The sequence below is a fragment of the Zingiber officinale genome, chromosome 8B (assembly GCF_018446385.1).
Source record: "Zingiber officinale cultivar Zhangliang chromosome 8B, Zo_v1.1, whole genome shotgun sequence".
Taxonomy (NCBI): domain Eukaryota; kingdom Viridiplantae; phylum Streptophyta; class Magnoliopsida; order Zingiberales; family Zingiberaceae; genus Zingiber; species Zingiber officinale.
Window position 1 is genome coordinate 920,011 of NC_056001.1, and position 25,266 is coordinate 945,276.

General features: G+C 38.9%; 3 protein-coding genes and 1 pseudogene across 3 annotated transcripts; all 4 read right to left on the reverse strand.

The window, feature by feature from the left end:
- Positions 1-145: 145 nt before the first annotated feature.
- LOC122014545 (probable indole-3-acetic acid-amido synthetase GH3.1) lies at positions 146-2,579 on the reverse strand. The gene is made up of 3 exons (XM_042570793.1): positions 2,058-2,579; positions 1,072-1,976; positions 146-984 (listed from the first exon to the last, which is right to left on the reverse strand). The coding sequence occupies exons 1-3, from the start codon at positions 2,399-2,401 to the stop codon at positions 383-385; spliced, it is 1,851 nt and encodes a 616-aa protein (XP_042426727.1). The 5' UTR covers positions 2,402-2,579; the 3' UTR covers positions 146-382.
- Positions 2,580-10,927: 8,348 nt separating this feature from the next.
- LOC122015573 lies at positions 10,928-15,553 on the reverse strand (annotated as a pseudogene).
- Positions 15,554-17,059: 1,506 nt separating this feature from the next.
- LOC122015574 (equilibrative nucleotide transporter 3-like) lies at positions 17,060-18,728 on the reverse strand. The gene is made up of 6 exons (XM_042572550.1): positions 18,533-18,728; positions 18,303-18,442; positions 18,098-18,200; positions 17,831-18,012; positions 17,653-17,739; positions 17,060-17,104 (listed from the first exon to the last, which is right to left on the reverse strand). Exons 1-6 carry the CDS (start codon positions 18,726-18,728, stop codon positions 17,060-17,062), a joined length of 753 nt encoding a protein of 250 aa, XP_042428484.1.
- Positions 18,729-21,020: 2,292 nt separating this feature from the next.
- Positions 21,021-25,036, reverse strand: LOC122015577 (equilibrative nucleotide transporter 3-like). The gene is made up of 9 exons (XM_042572552.1): positions 24,849-25,036; positions 24,630-24,669; positions 24,402-24,557; positions 22,288-22,431; positions 22,081-22,186; positions 21,820-21,995; positions 21,559-21,719; positions 21,226-21,484; positions 21,021-21,149 (listed from the first exon to the last, which is right to left on the reverse strand). Exons 1-9 carry the CDS (start codon positions 25,034-25,036, stop codon positions 21,042-21,044), a joined length of 1,338 nt encoding a protein of 445 aa, XP_042428486.1. The 3' UTR covers positions 21,021-21,041.
- Between the last annotated feature and the right edge of the window lie 230 nt (positions 25,037-25,266).

A 25,266-nucleotide genomic window follows, 5' to 3' on the forward strand; every position in this document is an offset into this window, starting at 1 on the left:
ACATTCCCATATCATGCATCAGGGGCGTTTGTTTTCGGGTTTCGCCAGAAGAAAAAAAAAATGACGAGATCAGCTGGTTCAACAAACTGTACCCAATCTAATCTGGTTGAAAAAAAATAAAACATAACAGAGAAATGTACCCCCAAAAAAAAAAAGTTTCAGATGAACAGCTAGGTAGCAACTTCGACATTAACAAGTACACGGTGCTACGAAATAAAAGCGTGCAAAAGATGGCACGGATGGGATGGAGTGCAGAGGATGAATTAAAGGCCGGGAAGATGGCTGACTACTCTGTGAACTATGTAACTCAGCAAAATCATCTCGCCGATTAAATTGAGTCGCGGGCGGAGGCAAGAACTGTATCAGTCAATTAATTATTAACTCAATTTGCAGCGTCGAGGAGCTTGCTCCACTTCTTGTTGCCCGGCGCCCACTTGGGGCACTTGGGGCTGAAGAAGTTGGAGCGCACCCTCGCGTCGAGAAGCTCCACCACTGGCCCCGCCCGTACGCACCTCGGTGCCTTGTACTGGTTAATGGACGCTCCCTGGCTCAGCGCGAAGTCCATCATCTTGTCGAAGGTACCCTCCTCCACCATCCGGATCTCCAGCGGCCCTATCGACTTGTCGCACACCCGCCCCTGCCGGTACACGCTGTTCAGCCTCTCCTCCACCGCCAGGCAGCAGTCCTCGAATACCGACGCCGGCACAGTCGTAGTCCCCGGTTCCTCCCGCAACTCCCAGTAAAGCACGTAGTGCCCCGGGATGCTGCGCGTGTCCGCGTAGCTCGTGTACTCCACCAGCGACGCCCCGAACGGCTCCAAGTGGCTCACCGCGGCGCTCACCGCCGCGTGCAGCTCCACCTCGTCCGTCTTGTCCGAGTCGATACTCAGCGCCACGTTCTTCCGCCGTATGAACTTGAACTGCGGCGCCTTGTTCTTGAATCCCGCCACCCTCAGAACGTCGCCCACGCGGTAACGGTACAAACCTGCACCATTAATTATTAATTACCTTCTTAACTTTTTGCTAATTTGTAATTAATTAGTGGTGGAATGACGAATCGACGACGACTTGCCAGCGAAAGTGGTGACGACGAGCTCGTACTCTTGCCCGAGCTTGACGTCGACCAAGTCGACCAAATCTCGGTGATCAAAGTCGGTACTCTTACAGCAGCTGGCACTTGGAACGGGGAGGAATTCGAAGTAGGCCATGGTGGGGATCAAGGTGTAGGCAACGTCATCGGGCTTGCTCAAAGGTTGCAAATTGAGGCCGAAGTAGCACTCGGAGGAGGCGTACATGGTGCACGTCAGCGGCAGGCCGTTGCTGTAGAAGTCGAGCGTGGGGATGTACTGGGCCATGGCGCCGGTGACGATGACGTCCACGTACTTGGTGTTTGGCCACAGCCTTGGAATGATTCCTTGCCAGGATTTCCTGCTGCACTCCGCCTCGATCAGGTCAGCCAGCTCAGCCTCAGGGCGCAGCACGCGCCCCACGGCTTCTCGCACCGCCCGGTCCGTGATCTCGTGGTCGAGTTCGCCGGTGCGGATGTCGCGGCAGAGGCGCGACCAGTGCTTTTCGAGGAAGCGGATGGCGCGGATGAAGCCGGAGGCGAAGACGGCGCCGACGCGGAGGACGTCGGATCGGTGGAGGAGGCCGCAGAGGAGTTGGGCGTACATGCTCTGGTAGGAGTCCTGGCAGAGGATGGTCTCGTTGGGGCTGGTGTACAAGTTGTACGGATCGGCGGGGCGATTGAGGAAGTGACGACTCTTGTAGTAGCTTGTTAGAACGGGGCGTGCGACCAGGCCGCCGGGAGTGCGCGCCTCCGACTTCACGAACAGCAGGTACATTCCCCTGCCCTTGTCGAGGCCCCTCACGAATTGACTCATCACCGGCATTAGCAGGCTATATAGAAGCGACCGCCGGTCCAGCTCCTCCTCTATCGTCGGCATCAACTTCCTCTCGCCGCCGGATGTTCCCGAGCTATACGTTGCACAGAGTAAATTAGTTTCCGGCGGATTTGACTTCAATTTTACTACCGTCAATGATTAAGCATACTAATACCTTGTGAGGAATTCTGAGATTGGACGGCCGCAGAGGATGTGGGAGGTGTCTCCCTGGGCGATGCGGAGAATGTCGGGTTGGATTTCTTCGTAGGTGACGAGCGGGATGAGGCGCTTGAAGGCCTCGGGGTCGGAGGCGAAGCGCCCGGACAGCCCGTGCCGGTGCAAATACTTGGCGGGAGCGTTTTGCGAGAGGATCTCGAGGAGCACGCGCCGTTGAACTCCGTCGGCGTTTGCGGTGACATCCTCGATGAACTCGAGGGCCTTCCGGTGATCCTCGGGTGCGGCATCGCTTTCTACTCGAGGAAGAGTGGCCGGCGGCGGTAGCTTTGGTGCTTCCGGCATGATGAAATTAAAAAGGAGAGGGAGAATTTCAATGAGCAGAAAATAGCTGAGAAGGTTACTACTCGTGTTGGGTGCGGAGAGCGTGGGACGGCGACGATTGCTATTTATAGAGATGAGGCCGAAGTAGTTAGATAGAGAAGAAGCATTGATGGAGTATTATCTCACGGCCGATCACTGGTATTTTAGCGTATACAGTGTACTCGACAACAAAATCCATAGATCAATTTCTCCAGATTAAACGGATCAAAAAACAAATTTTGGAGGCCTCCCTAAAATAAGCCATCTAACGATTATAGAACAAGAATATCTTAATTTTTACCATCATTAATTAGGAATAATAAATCTTAATGGCCGGTATATGTAGGAACAGTGATGGTTAGTTTACAGGCTGATATGATGTCAACGAATCTAGTGCGTGATTATAGATACAGATCAGTTGTTTATATATGTATAATTAATGTGAAGCATGCTGTTGGTGTGTGCGAAATGATAACCAAGCAATTGCAAACAAGAAAAAGGCAGGAAGTGAAGAGGAAGCGATATGATTATACACGTCAAAGCAATATATATAAATATACATAGCGAGAGGGGGTGTTGGGAGGCACTTCATGTGCCTCTGTCGCACGAAGAAAAGTAATGTGGCTGTCTCCTTTGAATTTATTAGGTGCGAATGAGGTTCATAACAGACGCATCTTTATCTCCTTGCAGCAACCAAATTTGGAAACTAATTAATTAAAAGCTCGCGTCTCCAAGGAGGACGATGAAAAGAAACCATCAGGGTCAGGCCATTCATTTATTTTTAATTACGCACTTAATTATATATCAGGGTTGTGTGTTGTTAACTTAGGATAAAGCCCAATTATTATTAATAATCCACACACACATTGAGAATTGAGCTTAATACACATCATATTTTTCCAAGTTCTAGACGTACCAGTAGTCAACGAAGAAATATTCCACTGGTCGATCGTAATTTTTTTTTTCTTCTGTTCAAATCGGTGGCTAGCTGGGGCCCTGGGTGCATGCCTCGAGGCTCAAATTATTTGAGCCTGAATCGACGACATGTATGCAGTGGAATCATGGCAGGATTGACGAGAAATGGGAGAAGTGACTTAAAGCGAGGTACTTTAAGACTCCCCTAGCTTGCATGGATGCTATCAGCCACACACACAGTTCAAGTGGCAGGGATAAAATTAAAAGGTGAATGGAGTCGTACTGGTCATTTGTTACGTGTAGTGGAGCAGAAAAGGAAGGTTGGTGGGAAAATCCCTGCGCAATCTTTCTCTTTTTCCTACGTGCAATTATCTAAACAGGGAAAAATATTAAATCAAATGTCTAAACCTCTCTCCCTCTCTCTCGTTTTTTGATGGACTAAAATTAAGAAAGAAGTATCTTTCTTTCTTTCTCTTTTTTTGTCATTAAAATAAATAAATATATACATACATACAGTGTCTCTCTGTCACCAAATGATTTGATTCTTTTGGATGAAATCGCTGGTAATGGTGGATGGATGGATGGATGGATGGATGGATGTGGTCTCCACTCTCCTTTGGGCTTGTGTTTTTCCATTTTCCACCATCATCAGATCACAGTCACTCCTCTCTCGTTCACTGTCATGCGCCATATACCGTTCATTGTCTCCGACGTCCATCGCGACGTACGCGGGGACCAACTCGTTGTCCCATCAATATCAGCTCGATCGCAATTCGTCTCCATCCAATTAATTAACACGTACGTGTCTCCTCCTCATTCATAAATCCTTCAATTAAGTTGCTGCAGGCAATTCAATGGCTGTCAACTTAAAAGCTGCTGTGGCAGTGAAGCTCACTGCCCGGCCGATCGGACACATACCAATTAAGTCGAAGGGAAGGCAGATCAAATTAAGCACGATGAGAAGCTCGTGGAGGAAATTAATTTATGCCCCAATTAATCCCAAAATAGTAAAGCGGCTTAGCAATCTGGGGAGGTGATGGAGCATATGGAGAAAGGACTCGGTTGAGCTTTTAATTTACACGATGTTTCTTTGCATCGTTTGCAGACAGCTAGTCTAGAGCCACATCTCCCACTCGGTTTAAAGGTAGCTAGGGAATAGGATCAGATGCTATGCTGGCTATCCATATGTCATTCCGGGATGATGATCCATCTCTTTTCGAGTAAATTATCATAAACTTTTTAAAATGTATTTATAGATGAATAAAAACAAAATATTATCTAAAACAACAAGAATGCACATGCATTAGCTTACTGTACTCCGATTTGATATGCGATCAAACGAAGCGAATGGAAACGTGTGTCGTATCGTGCGGCACGCGGATAGATGAAAAAACACACGTAGAAGAAGAGACTGCTCATTAAACCCTGTGCATGGATTGGCCACACGTACGGTAATTAATTAATTGATTAAAAGGGTGGTTATAATTAAGCGGAGCTACTAATTAGTTTAATTACCAATGGAATAAATGATTTACAATGCAGCAACTCACAAATTAACTCTGGCGAGATGCATATATATGATTATTGAATTTTTCCTAAAAAGGTTTAAGCGAGCTCGATGAGTTCGATTGGAAGGAAAAGACAAGATGAATATGCCGATCGAGAGGGCTGACTAGATATTTTGATTCAAAATTATTTTTTATTCTACATCAATAATATGAACAAGTAATTATTGTACAGTACAGTTGTTTCAAATCAAACTACGAGCCAAACTAAAAACATCTGTTTTATTCTTTGTATAAATTAAAGAATACAACCGAAAACAAAACTAATGAGATCGAACATTCAATATATATATATAGACATCAAGAAATTAAGTTCACACAAATGGACATCAAAATGCATGAAATTAAATGGGCCGCGAGAAGTATCGTACGTGTTCCCAGCTTCTTCCGATTTACTATCGCGTTCGAGTTCATCGATCGAGTTAATCGATCGGAGCTGCCTGGACCACTGGAAAAGTGATACATCTGTATTCTTCTGAGATTATATTGCATGGTATATGTGAATATAAATCGATTAAATGGATGCATCATAGTGTTTGCCCTATGGAAGAAATTGGTCCTTGTACCTGATGGCCAAGTTCTGGTGATTGATTTATACCTCTCTCTTTACACTCTCCGGAATTCCCGGTGATGTTGTCACGGGTCGAATACTGCACCTTCCTGTCCTCTCTGCATCACGAGCAGGGATTCAACGAACACAGTCTCTCTTTTTTTTCTTTTGTTGTTTGCGAGCCAATTCAAAGAGACCATAATTATGTCTCTAGTAATTCCCACGAAGCAAATTGATTTCTAGGATGTGGAAAGCACGTATTGTTCCAGAGAATAATAATCAATAATGATACATGTATATGTATATATCAATTTGGCTGACGTTGCAACAGTGTGGAGTTTGGCAACCGTGCGCTTGCAGCGACACGAGGGATTAATTTGTACTTGGCTTTCTCCTGCAAGCTAAGCGTAGCCATCAGAGGCCCAAACGTATACGTGCATGCATATGGTCTCCATTAATGGATGTCCCGAGCATTATTTCATACACCTGATCACCCCACACCACACACACCGAGGCCTTAACGTTAAAGTGGAGACACTGATCCGGTCTTTCTGGTCTTTGTCAGATCGACCAGGGTCTAATCCACGGAGAGCTCAATCAGCATGCATATATACCCTCCCACATGGATGTGATTGCTTGTATAAAGCTAGCTAGCAAAATTAATTAAGTAGACGATAAGTTGTTTTCTCGCATGGTTCCGGCGGTCGCTTTCTCTCATAAAGGCAATTTATAAGCATCTGTGATTACGGCCTCTCAACGTGCGCCCCTTGTCATCTTCCTCTCCCGTACTCCATATCTATCCTATCTCTGTTCGAGACCAAATCGATCATCACGTACGCTACTTCCATCTTAATTTGATTTAAGGACGGAGATGACACCTTGGACAGGTAGTATTATTGTTGAAAGTCATTTGATAACAAGGAGTCAAGTGCACAGATCCAGTTAGCTTTGGGACTTACAGGCCGTATGATGAGAGACTAACTATTAGATAACAAGAAGCTCAAACTCGTATGTACGATTATTCTTGTGATTGTCTGATTTATATTGAAGATTGTACTATACTGTAAGATGACATTTGTAAACTGAAGTATCATTAACGAAGTGGAGAACTGAACCTTATGTGCTCAATCGACTTCAGAGTCGTTCAAGTTTAGTTTGTATATGAAGAGATAAGTCTATTAAACCCGCTCGGCGTCAAGGACGTTCAGCCGTATATTTGATTATATATTGAGAGCGAATATTATATAATATGGTTATGTTGTGCGGATCATAATTTCGATCGACCTTTGCATCGGTCAGTTTCTCACAAGTGGAGTATTGGATCCTTTAAGTATGACCAGCTCTTAGGCCGACCGTCCTCATATCGAACGAATTAACGCTTAAGCCCTAATGAAGATAACACCTTGATTGACACCTTACCTTGACTTAACTTTCAAGTCACTTCTGGGGCGCTCATATCATAATTAATTTAATTATCTTCCACGAAGATGACCGAACTAACTTGCTAGCTTGCATTGTTAATTAATTTCTGTTTTCAAAGAGCGGTCAATGCTGTGTTAATGGTGAACACGATGGATCGAATAGTAATGATGATCGAGTGTTGTTTTGTAGGTGGACTTGCTTTTCCTATAACAACCAATTAAGAATTGAAAATAACTACTGCATGCGACGGTTTTTATTGTTATCCAGGAACGGAAGATCATGCGATAGATGATGCATAATTAAATATATATGTGCCGGAATAAAGCTCAATTATATATATATATATATATATATATATATATATATATATATATATATATATTTACTGGATCGGAGTGTTCTACTGTCCATTGAACTTTCGACATCTAATTAGTGCGAGAGGCTACAGCGACGCGCACAGACTTTGACCGGGGGTCCGATTGTTCTTTTCAAGATCGATCGAACATACTATTATCGATAATGGTCCAAAGAATTTCTGGACGAAAAGCATACATAGTTGCCATGAACAGAAAGAAAAAGGCAGAGATCATGAAAATCACTGTCGACGGATAAATCTGCTCAACAGTGCCATCGAATGATTTGATCATGTACCCGGCAACGATCGCATGTATGCATCTCCTCCCTAGCTAGCTAGTAATTAGCTCCCTAGCTAGCTAGCTACATGATCTTTTGGAGAATTAAAAGTCTATTGTCAAAATCGGCCTGGCCCCGGGACACATATTTCAAACGCAGGGTGTCCCACGAGGAGAACAATCTCCACACTTTGCGGGTCAGTCATTGGAAGCCGATCCTGAACCGAACAATCGGCGACGCTCACCGGAGCATTAAATGGAGTAGTCATTGTGCGTGAAAACGGTGAGGGAGGAAGGAAGGATAAGGTCGACTCTGCGTTGACCTTAGAAGATCTGAAATCTGAATTGGAGGCCAAAGTCAAGGATCTATCTAGCCCCCCCTCCCTATCCTCAGATATCACATATGCTACTCTTTTTTTTTATCAAATTGTGGGAAACAGAGGTGCGTGTTAATTATATCATATTACAATTAATATTTCTTCTGGCAATTAATCCAAAGGTGGGTTTGGCTGTCTCCAAATAAAGGTGATGGAGACCAACAGCAGCAAGTACTCTGTAAAGTATGCATCCTTTATGCAAATAACTAATTGTATTGATATGGAACAAACAGTGTGCTTGTCCCGTAACCAACCTTTAGCTTTCGAGGGGGAGCTTTCACTCCATGTATCCTACAATTTTGCTGATGTGGGCGTCATCCGACAAAGACAAGGTGGCCAGCACATTCATGCAACTACAGAGCTTGGTGAAAGCAACCATATATATATATGTATAAATTAATAAGCTCTCTAGCTAGCTATAATCTGGGGAGATAAATTGATAGATAGATATATAGATAGCTAGATCCTAGATGAAGTGAGGCGCACGTTGTAATGGAAACAGTAGAGAGGTGGAGTTGACGAGCATGGGCAGGAATAAATATGGGAGCAGTGGATTTTGTCTGGGAAATGCTATGTTTGACTTACGGTGAGTACAAAAAGGAGGTTGACATGTTTAAAGATGCAAAACTAAGGCAGATATATAGCTCTAGCATGTCGAACAGGTAGCCTACACAATAAATGAATGGAGTGGGAAACTATGCCTGCATGAAATTTATGAACGGATGGACGATGCAGGGGAGAGCGAGCACTGCTGATTGAATTTTTTGGTTTCATTAATTTGTTTCACTATAGTGCTCGCCTCTGTCAGCTTAGCTTAACTTATTGTCCATGGACACTTGTCGCTGCTCGACCCACCCATCATGCATGTTAAACTATTGGATTCATCATAAGATTGGCTGAGCATGCAAGAACTAATTGTCCCATGGATTTTGATTTTAAAGATCAAGCCCACTACTGGAGCGATTAGGAGGCCTGGGATGGGATTGATAAAACCAGGGCATCCTCATTGCCAAGATATTACAATAAACACTAGTGTTAATTCATATCCGAAGAAGAATTTACAATGAGAAATAAACCAGCTGATGGATGGCCAACGTGTAGCAACAAGACAATTGCATTAACCAGTATTGACAGAACAACTTTAATTACTATAGAAAGGATAACAGACCAATTTATGTTATCTAATTTTACAAGTGGTACAAAGATCATGCCATATATGTTGAGCTAGCTGAGTTAGAGCAGCTGCGTCTATCAGCCTCAATTTACGAGCATTAGCAACCATGCAGTAAAGATGATTATGTATAAAATGAAGGCCAAGGAATTTGCAGAAAAAATCAAATAAAAGCAATAACTGCATGGTGCAGTTAAAAGAGGAAGGCCCAAGTCACCCAACAGATTCAACAGTTCATAGCCCTAATGACAAGCCTGATGCAGGGACAAGATGAACATCTTTTCAAAATTCAAGTTTTGTTTGACATAGTTACGACTGATAAGAAACATAAATGAACCTAAAATTCCGAGTCTCATGGTCATATAAAGAAACTTCCTACAGTAGGAACTGCACACACAATTCATTTTATGCTTGTGATGCTCCTGTGCTATGGAAGAAGCCAGACTTTCCTGGGGTTGTTGCAATCTCTGTTGTTGCAATCTCCAGAGACTGCCAGTTGCATCACAAAATGCTTTTAATTGTGCAGCTATCATTCAAAGTCTGGTAGGAAATTTAAATAAAATACCATCTGACTCAGCTAGTTGATTTGGTGAAAATCTGGCACTTCAGTCTTGGTGAAAATCTTTCTAAGTCTTCTGTGACATGATTTTCTATGATGAGTGTGTTTCAAGTCCGACGCATGAACTAGCCTGCTTCTTAAGCTACAAAAAGTTATGAGATATGACAAAGTTAAAAAGTATTTTTCAGTAAAATTTGGTCTTCATAATGAGTGAGGCTTGCGGAATGTGTACAGGTTCAGTTTCAAATGTGATTCTTGTACCTCTAATGAGTACTTCTCAGAAGTATCTAAAATAATTTATTTCTTTAGGAAGAAAAATAAAATAAACACCTTTCATAAATTTAATAATACTTTATAATTTAAAATAATAAATATTTAACTGTTAAAAAAAATCTATATCACTGCTTTGTGAGTTTTATTTGCTTGTATTAATTTTTCATTTAATTATAAAAATTCTGTACATGAATGAAACTGGAAATGACAAGAGCATGAGAAGCCCCTACGAGCCTGTTCAGGGTCAACGCAGAGAAAGTAAATCAATGTGGCAAACAACCACATTTATCGAAAAAAAAATGATAATATACTCATTGTAGACATCTCTCACTCTCTCATTACGTTTCAATATATGAGCCTCTAGGTTAGTTCTGTCAAAATCTTTAAGTTGACTATGTTTGACTAAACAAATTTAACAAACTCATGGAAGGACGCAAATCATATGCTACTCGCATAATGACTCGGTCAAGTTTCTTTACCACATGATTTGAAGTATATAAAATGTGCACTGCAGACCTTAATTTACTCCTGACAATTCTATGTTTCTTGATGAAGTCTTGATGCATTATGTTGCCATTCAAATTGATGGAAAATGGAACATTCTAGTTACTTCTCCAGCCTTTGCCAAGACCATTAATCTTTAGTAAGAGATGTTCCTTGCATTACTAAAAGACAAGTCCAATGAATGAAAGTGACACATTAGTTATGGCAGTACCTAAAAAGGAGATGTTTATGAATGAGACCGTCTCTCCGCTCTTGTTTGCCATAATAATTTTGTCCAAACTTATTTTACTCTCTTTATTAAATTTGTATGTCATACCTCAACTTGTTTGATCAATTTTGTTAAGAATATGACTTTTGGGAGAAAAAAAATGGTTAATGACAATGCATACATAAACTATGATTATTATTTCATAGTTATACATAAAACTCTTTGATTGTTACAAACTTAATCATACATTCAAATCTAGGTAAGGATAATTGTACAAGGCTAGTGGATTTTTGACTACGTAACACATCTGCTTGCCACATTAACGAATCAAACTAAAAACTGAAATCAGAATGTGAATATAGTTGTACATTAATCATTACCTTGTAAAGTAATCCTTTAGTTTCTAAAATCAAGAAATGGTTAGATAGCATAACAATTGTACATGGCAAGTGGAATCTTGGCTAGATAACACATCTTGATGCCATGTTAACACAATCAAACTAATATATAATATTTGCATGTGAATATATTTGGACGTTACCATTTTTAATTCTTTTATCTAAATTATATTCTTTTAGTTTATATAGTCAAGACATCGTTAGCTAGTATCCTTAATTAAGTACAGACTCCTACTTGAGTGTCAAGAGGTACTACAAGGTCACTAGTAAGGGTGGTTCGATACAGTATAACAAACTCTAAATCGCATATTATAAACTGTATCAAAAAGTTTGATATAAAAAAATTCATATCGATATCACACTGAATATTCAGTATACCGAAAATTTAGTATACTGAAAATTCAATATACCAAATTTTGGTATGATATAAATTCTATACTATTTATAATAATATTGGTACTCCACTATAGAATTTCTTACAAACCTTTGCCAATTAGCCATAACCAGCTGAGTCCAACGCCAAAGAAAAATACATGTAGTCATAACTGTAGACAACAAGTTCGTCAATGCATTTTGCTCCGGACCCTACACTATGCATACAACAAATAAAAATTCATGAACAGAATGTATATGTATAATGATCTTGATTGATTAATAATTACCTTGCATTCTTTTAGTACTTTTGACAAAATGTAAACACTCAGGTAGCCATGGCTAAGTCCCAAGACGGACGTCAACATTATCTTCTATCCTTGATCTCCATGCTTCACTGTGAAATAGAATGCTAGGATGAAGAGGAAACACGAGAGACAAGTAAATATGAGGCCTTTCCTTGATACTGTAGGACCGTCAGGCCGGCTAGAAGGGGGGGGGGTTGTTGAGTAATCCTGCAAAGTCAAAATGAACAACTCTTCTCAAACTCTTTAAGCTAACACTTGCATAAATAAAGCAAAGCAATAATTAAAATCATAAAGATTGAGGCACAAGATATTTACTTGGTTACAACCGATGTGGTTGTTAATCCAAGGAAGTTGAAAGCACTAGAATACTCCTTCAGGCGGGAAGCCTCTTACAACGTTGACGCACAAGAAATAGAAGCTTAACTACAACTAAAGCGTACAAGTGTTTGAAAATGAAATGCTCGTGATTGTTGAAAAGCTTCTAGACCAAGGCTATATTTATAGCCTTGGTCGGGGCGCCTTGAAGGGTCCGGGCGCCCTGGGGGGATAAAACTTTATCCCCCAACGTTCATAACGCGATAGACGCGTTCTGGTCAAACATCCTGGTCCGAGCGCCCGGAAGGGTTCCGGGCGCCCCGGGCTGGTCCGGCACCCTGTTCCGGGCGTCCTGGACTGTTCCGGGCGCCTCGGACTGTTCCGGGCGCCCCGGACCCCCAAGTCAACAGATGTTGACTTTTCTCCGTCGGGACCTTTGCTCCGGTTCGGTCCGCCTCGGTCCGGGTCTTCTACTCCGGATCCGTTCACTTGGGTGATCTATGCCATCCGGAAAAGGGCTCACCCGAACCCAACTTCCGGTCTTCTCGAGCAGGCTTCCCTCCGACTTCTCGTCCCTCGGAATCGTCGCGTGCTTCCTTCTCGTCCACCAGCGTACTCATCTGCAGTCTTGGTTACAACCGATGTGGTTATGCTCCCCGAGTAATCTTCCGCTCCGGCTTCTCGTCACTCGGAACCACCGCACGCTTCCTTCTTGTCCGCCGGCGTACTCTTCTGCAGCGCCTCGTCCCTCGGACGCACCACGTGCCGTCCTTCTCGCTAGCTGCGTCTTCCGCTCGAGTACCTGTGCTCCTAAGTTCCTGCACACTTAGACACAAGGTTAGTAACACATAGGACCTAGCTTAACTTGTTGATCACACCAAAATAACCTTAGGGTTCCAACAATCCGACCCAACGGTCCTACAAGTGGTATCAGAGCCGAGACGCCTCAGAAGGACTAACCGTCGTCTGAAGCAACAAAACGATGGCCGGAGCTAGCGACTACCCACCAGCATTCGAGGGAGAGATCTTTTTATGGAAGCAAAAAATGGAGGTATACCTTAACCAAGTAAATAAAATTCTTTTGGTACTTTTGACAAAATGTAAACACTAAGGTAGCCATGGCTAAGTTCCAAGACGGGCATCAACATTATCTTCTATCCTTGATCTCCATGCTTCACTGTGAAATAGAATGCTAGGATGAAGAGGAAACACGAGAGACAAGTAAATATGAGGCCTTTCCTTGATACCAACTTGATCAGCTTTAGAAGAGGTGCATACCCACCCATAAGGTCCAGAGGTGGTAAATGACAATCAAAACGAGTGTATACCTAGGTCAAATTAAATTTATCATTTTATTTTTATGATAAATTCTTCTTTGAATTGATGATGCTCGAGCACTTACCATGATCCCAAGCTATGAGATCTTGTATCTTCGGCTATGAAACCAGGGAAATTTGATAGTGTCAAGACATATATCAAGAAGATGTCAAGTGCGTAGGGGTGATTGGCGAGCATTCGGTTAATTGTTAGTTCGGTTAATTTGGTACTAATTTTGTATAAATTTTTTTTATTATTTTTAAATACATTCGGTTAATTCGGTGTTAACCGAAATAATCAATTTTTAATTTGATTCGTTTAATTCGTTTTAGTAAAACTTTGATTTGATTCGGTTAGCCAAGATTAAATCGATTTTTGATTAATTCGGTTAATTTATAGACTGAATTAACCGAATGCTCGCCCTACAAGCGCGTAATCGATATTTTGAACTATTTGAACTAGAGGTTCTTTGTTACTTAAGCGCTCAAACTGGTTCGGATCCTCCATCACCTGTAACTGCAACGATTTATTCACATTCGAGACAACAAAACTACTTACTGAAAATTGAAGTTATGCAATGCCATAATGTTATTTTATAAATCTTACAGCTGCATAGTTTATGGATAGTTGAATACCAATGGAAGCAAGGTCAGCAATAACTGTCATTGATCCCTCAGAAGTAGCCTTTGCTCGGTAGTATTTGACAATTGGTAATTTAGGAAATATAAATGCGTAGAGAAAGATGCCAAGCAGTTCAAAGAATGTTGAGATTGTAAGAAACAACATTGAAAAAGGAGGATTTATATCTCTATTTAGGATAAACTAGATCTTAACTTATTAATCCATTAGTGTGTAAATATTCTACGTACTTACCCCCTTGTGAAGGCCATCATTTGAACTCTCAAAAGTTGCTTTCGTGATTAATCTCAAAGTAGTTGTCAGAGTCCTAGCAGCTGCAAACCCAGCCATGAGAAACTGCAATAGTTGTTTTTAGAAAAAAAAAAGTTTGTATTATTAACTAATCCTACACGCTTCTAGTGAACTAAAAAAATTAGATGAGCAAAGATGCTCACTATAATAAGCTCTGGGCACATCAAAGATATATCACCTACCATTCCTCCTACAACATAACCGTCGAAAACCCCAAATATTGTAGTCGTTATACAAACACCAATGAAGATCCCCAACCCACCTTTACTCGTTGGCCCTAAGTCTAACTGCGCCCAATCAAGAATGGAATTGAATGTATAAATATGCAATTTGAAAAAAAAAAAAAGATGCTTTAGAAAAAGTCCATTCCTGATGCTAACCATAATTAGGCCAAGTGAGCTTAAGAAGAAGAGTGAATAGCCTAACAGGTTTTGACATCTAGTATTAAGTCTTGCTTCGTGATACACTAGTATGGCTATTGTTACGGGGGCAAAAGATTGGTAAACAAATGTGAGTGCTTCATTGGATGGTACATCTGAAATAAAATTAAAGAAGAAATAACTAAAGCACATATCAAAAGGTAAGAAGTCATTCTTATCGAAATATGGAAAAAATATTAAAAATTCAGTATACTGTATTTATCGTACCGAAATATACCGATTTTATGGTATATCAAAAATTTTGGTACAGTATTATATCCGAAGAAAATTTACAATAAAATAAACCAGCTGATGAATAGCCAACGCGTAGCAACAAGACAATTGCATTAATCAATATTGATAGAACAACTTTTACTTTAGAAAAGATAACAGAACAATTTTACAAGTGGTACAAAGATCATGTCATATATGTTGAGCTAGCTGAGTTATAGCAGCTGCGCTATCTAAATCTACGAGCATTAGTGACCAGTAAAGTTGATTATGTATGAAATGAAGGCTAAGGATTTTGTAGAAAAAATCAAATAAAAGCAATAATTGCATGGTGCAATTAAAAGAGGTAGGCCCAAGTCACCCTGCAACAGATTCAGCAGTTCATAGCCCTAATGACAAGGCCGATGCAGGGACAAGATGAACATCTTTTCAAAATTCAAGTTTTGTTTGACATAGTTACCACTGATAAGAAACATAAATGAACCTAGAATTCCGAGTATCATGGTCATATAAAGAACTTCCTATAGTAGGGACCGCACGCATGCACAATTCATTTTATGCTTGCGATGTTCCTGTGCTATAGAAGAAACCAGGCTTTCCTGGGGTTGTTGCGATCTCCACGGACTGCCAGTTGCATCCAAAAATGCTTTGAATTGTGCAGTTATCATTCACAGTCTGGTAGGAAATTTAAATAAAATACAATCTTACTCAGCTAGTTGATTTGGTGAAAATTTGGCACTTCAGTCTTCAGAGGTGCACTCATTTTGACAAGCACATGATTTGAAGTATATAAAATGTGCACTGCAGACCTTAATTTACTCCTGACAATTCTATGTTTCTTGATGAAGTCTTGATGTATTATGTTGCCATTCAAATTGATGGAAAATGGAACCTTCTAGTTACTTCTCCAGCCTTTGCCAAGACCATTAATATTTAGTAAGAGATGTTCCTTGCATTCCTAAAAGACAAGTCCGATGAATGAAAGTGACACATTAGTTATTGAAGTACCTAATAAGGAGATGTTTATGAATGAGACCGGCTCTTGTTTGCCATAATATTTTTTTGTCTAAACTTATTTTATTCTCTTTATTAAATTTGTATGCCACACCTCAACTTGTTTGATCAATTTTGTTAAGAATTTGACTTTTGGGAGAAAAAAAATGGTTAATGACAATGCATACATAAACTATGATTATCATTTCAAGATAAGACATCCACTTTTTAAAGAAAAAGTTATACATAAACTCTCTGATTGTTACAAACTTAATCATTCATTCAAATCTAGGTAAAGATAATTGTATAAGGCTAGTGGATTTTGACTACGTAACATATCTGCTTGCCACGTTAAGGAATCAAACTAAAAACTGAAATCAGAATGTGAATATAGTTGTATATTACCCTTTCTAATCTACCATTACTTTGTAAAGTAATCCTTTAGTTTCTAAATCAAGAAATGGTTAGACAGCATAACAATTGTAAATGGCAAGTGGAATCCTGGCTAGATAACACATCTCGATGCCATGTTAACACAATCAAACTAATAAATAATATTTGCATGTGAACATATTTGTATGTTACCATTTTTCATCCTTTCATCTAAATTATAATCTTTTAGTTTATGGAGTCAAGACAAAGTTAACTAGCATCCTTAAGTAAGGGTAGACTCCTCCTACTTGAGTGCCAAGAGTCACTACGAGGTCACCAGTAAAAGTAGTTCGATATGATATAACAAAATCTAAATTGCATATCGTATGCTGTATCAAAAAGTTCTATAAAAATATTCATATCAATTTCACATTGAAAATTCGGTATACCGAAAATTCAGTATATCGAAAATTCAATATACCGAATTTTGGTATGATATAAATTATATATTATTTATAGTAATATTGGTACTCCACTATAGAATTTCTTACAGACCTTTGCCAATTAGCCATAACTAGTTGAGTCCAATGCCTAAGAAAATACCTACAGTCAGAACTTTAGACAACAAGTTCTCCAATGCATTTTCTTCCGGACCTTGCACTAGATATACAACAAATAAGAATTCACGAACAGAATGTATATGTATAATGATCTTGATTGATTAGTAATTACCTTGTATCCTTTTGTTGCTTTTGACAAAATGCAAACACTAAGGTAGTCATGGCTAAGTCCCAAGACGGACGTCAACATTATCTTCTACCCTTGATCTCCATGCTTCGCTGTGAAATAGAATGCTAGGATGAAGAGGAAACATGAGATACAAGCAAATATGAGGCCTTTCCTTGATACCAACTTGATCGGCTTTCGAAGAGGTACATACCCACCCATAAGGTCTAGAGGTCGTAAATGGTAATCAAAACGAGTGCATAGCTGGTCAAATTAAATTTATCATTTTATTTTTATGATAAATTCTTCTCTGAATAGATGATGCTCAAGCACTTACCATGATCCCGCTATGAGATCTTGTATCTTCGGCTATGAAACCAAGGAAATTTGATAGTGTCAAGACATATATCAAGAAGATGTCAAGCGCGTAGGGGTGACTGGAAAGCAATAAGTTAATTCAATTAGTTCGATTAATTTGGTACTAATTTTGTATAATTTTAATTTTTTTATTTTTAAAATAAATTCAGTTAATTCAGTGTTAATCGAAATAACTAATTTTTAATTTGATTCGGTTAATTCGGTTTTAATACAACTTTGATTCGATTTAGTTAGCCAAGATTAAATCGATTTTTGATTAATTCGATTAATTTATGGACCGAATTGACCGAATGCTCACCCCTACAAGCGCGTAATCGATATTTTGAACTAGAAATTCTTTGTTACTTAAGCGCTCAAACAGATTCAGATTCTCCATCACCTGCAACTACAACGATTTATTCACATCCGAGACAAACTAAACTGCTTACTGAAAACTGAAGTTAAGCAATGCCATAATGTTATTTTATGAATCTTACAGCTACATAGATTATGGATAATTGAATACCAACAGTAGCAAGGTTAGCAGTATCTGTCATTGATCCCTCAGAAGTAACCTTTGCTTCGTAGCATTTGACAATTGGTAATTTAGGAAATATAAATGCGTAGAGAAAGATGCCAAGTAGCTCAAAGAATGTTGAGATTGCAAGAAACAACACTGAAAAAGGAGGATTTATATCTCTATTTAGGATAAACTAGATCTTAACTTATTAATTTACTTAGTGTGTAAATATTCTATGTATTTGCCCCCTTATAAAGGCCATCATCTGAACTCTCAAAAGCTGCTTTCGTGATTAATCTCAAAGTAGCTGTCATAGTCTTAGCAGCTGCAAACGCAACCATGAGAGACTGCAGAAGTTGTTTTCAGAAAAAAAAAAAAAAGTTTGTATTATTAATTAATCCTACACGCTGCCAGTGAACTAAAAAAATTAGATGGGCAAAGATGCTCACTATAATAAGCTCTGGGCACATCCTAGATATATCACCTATCATTCCTCCTACAACGTAACTGCCGACAACACCAAATATTGCACTCGTTATACAGACACCAATGAAGATCCCCAAACCACCTTTACTCTTTGGCCCTAAGTCTAATTGCGCCCAATCAAGAATGGAATTGAATGTATAAACATGCAATTTGAAAAAAAAAAGATGCTTTAGAAAAAGTTCATTCTTGATGCTAACCATAATTAGGCCAAGTGAGCTTAAGAAGAAGAGTGAATAGCCTAACAGGTTTCGACATCTAGTATTAAGTCTTGCTTCGTGATACGCTAGTATGGCTATTGTTACGGGGGCAAAAGATTGGTAAACAAATGTGAGTGCTTCATTTGATGGTACATTTGAAATAAAATTAAAGTAGGAATAACTTAAGCACATATCAAAAGGTAAGAAGTCATTCTTATCGAAATATGGAAAAAATATTAAAATTCAATATACTGTATTTATTGTACCGAAATATACCAATTTTATGGTATATCAAAAATTTTGGTACGATATTATATCCGAAGAAAATTTACAATAAAATAAACCAGCTGATGGATAGCCAACGCGTAGCAACAAGACAATTGCAATAATCAATATTGACAGAACAACTTTTACTTTAGAAAAGATAACAGAACAATTTTACAAGTGGTACAAAGATCATGTCATATATGTTGAGCCAGCTGAGTTATAGCAGCTGTGCTATCTCAATTTACAAGCATTAGCGACCAGTAAAGATGATTATATATGAAATGAAGGCTAAGGATTTTGTAGAAAAAATCAAATAAAAGCAATAATTGCATGGTGCAATTAAAAGAGGAAGGCCCAAGTCACCCTGCAACAGATTCAGCAGTTCATAGCCCTAATGACAAGGCTGATGCAGGGACAAGATGAACATCGTTTCAAAATTCAAGTTTTGTTCGACATAGTTACCACTGATAAGAAACATAAATGAACCTAGAATTCCGAATATCATGGTCATATAAAGAAACTTCCGATAGTAGGGACTGCACACATGCACAATTCATTTTATGCTTGCGATGTTCCTGTGCTATAGAAGAAACCAGGCTTTCTTGGGGTTGTTGCGATCTCCACGGACTGCCAAATGCATCCAAAAATGCTTTGAATTGTGCAACTATCATTCAAAGTCTGGAAGGAAATTTAAATAAAATACAATCTGACTCAGCTAGTTGATTTGGTGAAAATCTGGCACTTCAGTCTTGGTGAAAATTTTTCAAGTCGTCTGTGACATGATTTTCTATGATGAGTGTGTTTCAGTCCGACACATGAACTACCCTGCTTGGCTGTAGGACTGGAAAAAAATATCGAAATATCGAAAAATCATACCGAAAAAATACTGTATATATCGAATTTTTCGGTATACCGAAAAATTCAATACGGTATCATATCGTACCAAATTTGTCGGTAACGGCAACTGTAACAATTTAAAATATTTCGGTATACCGAAATACCGAGTAACTATAGATTAAATGATTAATTTAGATTTCCCTAAAGCCTAAACCAAATCCTAAGCGGCTAAATTCTTCCCCAAACCACGTTCTCTCCTTACGCAGCCGACAAACACGTGGCGACTCGCAATTCTCTCCTTGCGCAGACGACGCACACGTTGTGACCCACGATTCTCTCCTTGCGCAGCCGGTCCTCACATCGCTATTCTTCTCCTTGGCTCCTTGCGCAGCCGACGCTCACGTCACGTCGTGATTCTCTCCTTGCGCAGCCGAGACTCACGCCGCGATTCTTCGGTATTTTGGTACGATTTTTTGGTATGATTTTTCGGTGTTTCGATATTTCAATATTTTTTTTCCAGCCCTAACGATGTGCTCTCAATTCGAAAACTTGAGTTTTCATATTTTTTTTATTTCTATTTACGGTTGGTGTTTATTGTTCTGAGAAATTTGTTTTGTTGTATATATCTTTCTTGGTCTCTTTGAGTTTCTTGAAGGATTTATTTTGTATTGGTGAATAGTGATCACTGTCCTTCATTACAAGAGAATTATTTTTATATATTATATGTAATATATATATAAGTTCGGCATGACGGTATTTAACTGGTACTGTACCGATATTTCTGTATACCGAAATGTCAGTACGGTATTGGTATCATTTCTTAGAATATCGATTTTTTCGGTACGGTATACGGTATTCGATTTTAGGTACGGTATACCATACCAACCCAGGCCTACTTTGCTGCTTCTTAAGCTGTAGAAAGTTATGAGATATGACAAAGTTAAATAGTATTTTTCCGTAAAATTTGGTCTTCAGAATGAGTGAGGCTTGCGGAATGTGTACAGGTTCAGTTTCAAATGTGATTCCTGTGTCTCTAATGAGTACTTATCATAAGTATCTAAAATAATTTATTTCTCTAGGAAGAAAAAAAAAACATGCTGGTTTTAATAATACTTTTATAATTTAAAATAATAAATTTTAACCTAAAAAATCTCTAGATCACTGCTTTGTAAATTTTATTTGCTCGTATTATTTTTCCATTCGGTCATAAGAATTCCAATGTCTAGACATGAATGAAACTGGAAATGGCATGAGACGTACATAACCAAGACTCGAGTCATCGCTAATCAAATGTTTAAACATCCACATAACATCACTACAAAATTTCTAGGTAGGATAATGTTGGTACTCCACTACAAAATTTCTAGGTGGGATAATATTGATACTCCACTATAGAATTTATTACAAACCTTTGCCAATTAGCCATAACCAGCTGAGTCCAACGCCTAAGAAAATACCTGTAGTCAGAACTGCAGACAACAAATTCCCCAATGCATTTTGTTCCGGACCCTGCATTATCACAAGGAACAACAAATAAGAATTCATGAATGTATATGTATAATGATCTTGATGGACTAGTAATTACCTTGTATCCTTTTGGTGCTTCTGAAAAAATACAAACACTGAGGTAGCCATGGCTGAGTCCCAAGAAGGGCGTCAACATTATCATCCACCCTTGATCTCCATGCTTCGCTGTGAAATAGAATGCTGGGATGAAGAGGAAACGTGAGAGACAAGCAAATATGAGGCCTTTCCTTGATACCAACTTGACCGGCTTTAGAAGAGGTACATACCCACCCACAAGGTCCCAAACATGGTACATGGTAATCAAAACGAGTGTATACCTGGGTCGAATTAAATTTATCATTTTATTTTTATGATAAATTCTTCTCTGAATAGATGATACTCGAGTACTTACCATGATCCCAAGCTATGTGATCTTGTATCTTCGGCTATGAAACCAAGGAAAATTGACAGTGTCAAGACATATATTAGGAAGATGTCAAGCGCGTAATCGATATTTTGAAGTAGAAGCTCTTTGTTACTTAAGCGCTCAAACTGATTCGGATCCTCCATCGCCTGCAAATGCAAAGATTTATTCACATCCGAGACAAACTAAACTACTTACTGAATATTGAAGTTAAGCAATGCCATAATTTTATTTTTTGAATCTTATAGCAGCATCATCTGTGGATAATTGAATACCAGCAGCAGCAAGGTCAGCAGTAACCGTCTTTGATCCCTCAAAAGCAGCTTTTGCTCGGTAGTATTTGACGATCGGTAATTTAGGAAATATAAATGCGTAGAGAAAGACACAAATCAGCTCAAAGGATGTTGAGATTGTAAGAAACAACACTGAAAAAGGAGGATTTATATCTCCGTTTAGGATAAAGTAGATCTTAACGTATTAATCTATTTAGCTTGTAAATATTATACGTACTTGCCCCCTTGCGAAGGCCATCATCTGAACTCTCAAATGCTGCTTTTGTGATTAATCTCAAAGTAGCCGTCAGAGTCCCAGCAGTTGCAAACCCAGCCATGAAGGACTGCAATAGTTGTTTTCAGAAAAAAAAAGTTTATAGTATTAACTAATCCCTACCTACACTCTGTTAGTGAACTAAAAAAATCAGATGGCAAAGATACTCACAATAATAAGCTTTGGGCACATCAAAGATATATCACCTACCATTCCTCCTGCAACATAACCACAAGCAACACCAAATATTGCCTTCGCTATGCAGACACCAATGAAGATGCCCAACCCACCTTTACCCATCGTCGCTAAGTCTAACTGCGCCCAATCAAGGATTGAATTGAATAAATCATGCAGTTTGAAAAAAAGGATGCTTTAGAAAAAGTCCAGTCCTGATACTAACCACAATTAGGCCAAGCGAGCTTGAGAAGAAGAGTGAGTAGCCTAACAGATTTCGACATCTAGTATTAAGTCTTGCTTCGTGATACGCTAGTATGGCTGTTGTTACCAGGGCAAAAGATTGGTAGACAAACGTGAGTGCTTTCATTGGATGGTACATCTGAAATAAAATTAAGGAATAATTAAAGCACATATGTAAGAAGTCATTCTAGATGAAAAAGTGATTTCTTACTAGAAAAAGAAAAGCATAGTAATCCCCAATGGTTATTACAATAGGGATCCTTCTCAAATTGCGAATCATGGGATGGTCCATTATACGAGGATCCTTGATTTGGATGAATCCTACTTTTAAATAGGTGGGGTTCATCCAAATCAAGGGTCTTAAAAAAATGGATCATCCTCTGTAGGTCCGCAAATTGCGGACCAGAGAATCCGTGCTCTGGATATTATGTTGTTCCAGGCGAAAAGGGTTCCATTTCCAAGCAGCCAGATTGTAAACAACCCAGTAAATCTTCCCTGTTTCAAATAAGAGTTTGGTGAAGTGATCGAATCAACACAATTATGGATCTGGTGGAAACTATATTGGTAAGGAAGAACCTTCGTTTTGTCGAGTTCCAAGTTTTGCATGTGGTTACTCATGGCAGCTCCACTTCAGCCGTTTTAATTCGCGTTTTAAGGAAGCCCCAAATAGATCTAAGAATTCGAGGAAAATGTAAAACAAATCAAAGTAATCTCAACTTTATTGATTGAAAAGTGAAATATGGACAAGAACTAATTTATCTCCAAATTACTCGGCAAACAAATAACCAACTATCAGAAGAATTTGTATATAAATTTTGCTACTTTATCTTAACTAATTTTGAAATACAAGTTCCAACTTAAAATCATCTTTTTACCGAACCGTAGATAAAATTTTAAAATTATCAAATCACGCAGGATAGTTTTAAAATGACCCAATCATGTACTCATTTTCCATTTTATCCCTAATCAGTCAAATTGATTTCTATTTAAAAATAAGTTAATATCAATCGAATCAATTTCTCTCTATGTCGAAATTTCGAGTAAATTAGTCAACTGATTTACTTTTGTATCAAAATCGATTTTGGACAAAATCGGTTGATTGACCAAATATCTTAGATTGACATGAAATTAATTTTTATCTATTTGTCTAATTTTTTATTATTATATTCATGTTCTCAAAGAATGTTAATATTGCACGAAACAACACTGAAAAAGGAGGATTTATATCTTTCTTTAGGATAAAGTAAATCTTAATGTATTAATCTACTTAACTTGTAAATATTCTACGTACTTGCCCCCTTGCGAAGGGCATCAGCTGAACTCTCAAATGCTGCTTTTGTGATTAATCTCAAATAACTGTCAAAGTCCCAGCAGCTGCAAACCCAGTCATGAAGGACTGAAATAGTTGTTTTCAGAAAAAAAATTATATTATTAACTAATCCTATACGCTGCCAGTGAACTAAAAAAAATCAGATGGCAAAGATACTCACTATAATAAGCTCTGGGCACATCAAAGATATATCACCTACCATTCCTCCTACAACATAACCGCCGGCAACACCAAATACTTCACTCGCTATGTAGACACCAATGAAGATGCTCAACCCACCTTTACCCATCGTCGCTAAGTCTAACTGCGCCCAATCAAGGATGGAATTGAATAAAACATGCAGTTTGAAAAAAAAAAGATGCTTTAGAAAAAGTCCATTCCTGATACTAACCAGGATTAGGCCAAGTGAGCTTGAGAAGAAGAGTGAGTAACCTAACAGATTTCGGCATCTAGTATTAAGTCTTGCAAGGATGGAATTGAATAAAACATGCAGTTTGAAAAAAGGATGCTTTAGAAAAAGTCCAGTCCTGATACTAACCACAATTAGGCCAAGCGAGCTTGAGAAGAAGAGTGAGTAGCCTAACAGATTTCGGCATCTAGTATTAAGTCTTGCTTCGTGATACGCTAGTATGGCTGTTGTTACCAGGGCAAAAGATTGGTAGACAAACGTGAGTGCTTTCATTGGATGGTACATCTGAAATAAAATTAAGGAATAATTAAAGCACATATGTAAGAAGTCATTCTAGATGAAAAAGTGATTTCTTACTGGAAAAAGAAAAGCATAGTAATCCCCAATGGTTATTACAATAGGGATCCTTCTCAAATTGCGAATCATGGGATGGTCCATTATACGAGGATCCTTGATTTGGATGAATCCCACTTTTAAATAGGTGGGGTTCATCCAAATCAAGGGTCTTAAAAAAATGGATCATCCTCTGTAGGTCCGCAAATTGCGGACCAGAGAATCCGTGCTCTGGATATTATGTTGTTCCAGGCGAAAAGGGTTCCATTTCCAAGCAGCCAGATTGTAAACAACCCAGTAAATCTTCCCTGTTTCAAATAAGAGTTTGGTGAAGTGATCGAATCAACACAATTATGGATCTGGTGGAAACTATATTGGTAAGGAAGAACCTTCGTTTTGTCGAGTTCCAAGTTTTGCATGTGGTTACTCATGGCAGCTCCACTTCAGCCGTTTTAATTCGCGTTTTAAGGAAGCCCCAAATAGATCTAAGAATTCGAGGAAAATGTAAAACAAATCAAAGTAATCTCAACTTTATTGATTGAAAAGTGAAATATGGACAAGAACTAATTTATCTCCAAATTACTCGGCAAACAAATAACTAACTATCAGAAGAATTTGTATATAAATTTTGCTACTTTATCTTAACTAAATTTAAAATACA

Excerpts from the sequence above, each read along its gene's own strand:
- LOC122014545 (XM_042570793.1), bottom strand. The coding sequence starts at position 2,401 with ATGCCGGAAGCACCAAAGCTACCGCCGCCGGCCACTCTTCCTCGAGTA. Across the intron at positions 1,977-2,057 it reads ATCTCAGAATTCCTCACAAG|CTCGGGAACATCCGGCGGCG; the intron begins GTATTAGTATGC and ends TGCAACGTATAG. Across the intron at positions 985-1,071 it reads CGTCGTCACCACTTTCGCTG|GTTTGTACCGTTACCGCGTG; the intron begins GCAAGTCGTCGT and ends TTAATGGTGCAG.
- LOC122015574 (XM_042572550.1), bottom strand. The coding sequence starts at position 18,728 with ATGTGCTTAAGTTATTCCTACTTTAATTTTATTTCAAATGTACCATCA. Across the intron at positions 18,201-18,302 it reads TGTGCCCAGAGCTTATTATA|TCTCTCATGGTTGCGTTTGC; the intron begins GTGAGCATCTTT and ends CAACTTCTGCAG. Across the intron at positions 18,013-18,097 it reads TGATGGCCTTTATAAGGGGG|CAGTGTTGTTTCTTGCAATC; the intron begins CAAATACATAGA and ends ATCCTCCTTTTT.
- LOC122015577 (XM_042572552.1), bottom strand. The coding sequence starts at position 25,036 with ATGAGTAACCACATGCAAAACTTGGAACTCGACAAAACGAAGGTTCTT. Across the intron at positions 21,485-21,558 it reads TCACATAGCTTGGGATCATG|GTATACACTCGTTTTGATTA; the intron begins GTAAGTACTCGA and ends AATTCGACCCAG. Across the intron at positions 21,150-21,225 it reads AAGCACCAAAAGGATACAAG|GGTCCGGAACAAAATGCATT; the intron begins GTAATTACTAGT and ends GTGATAATGCAG.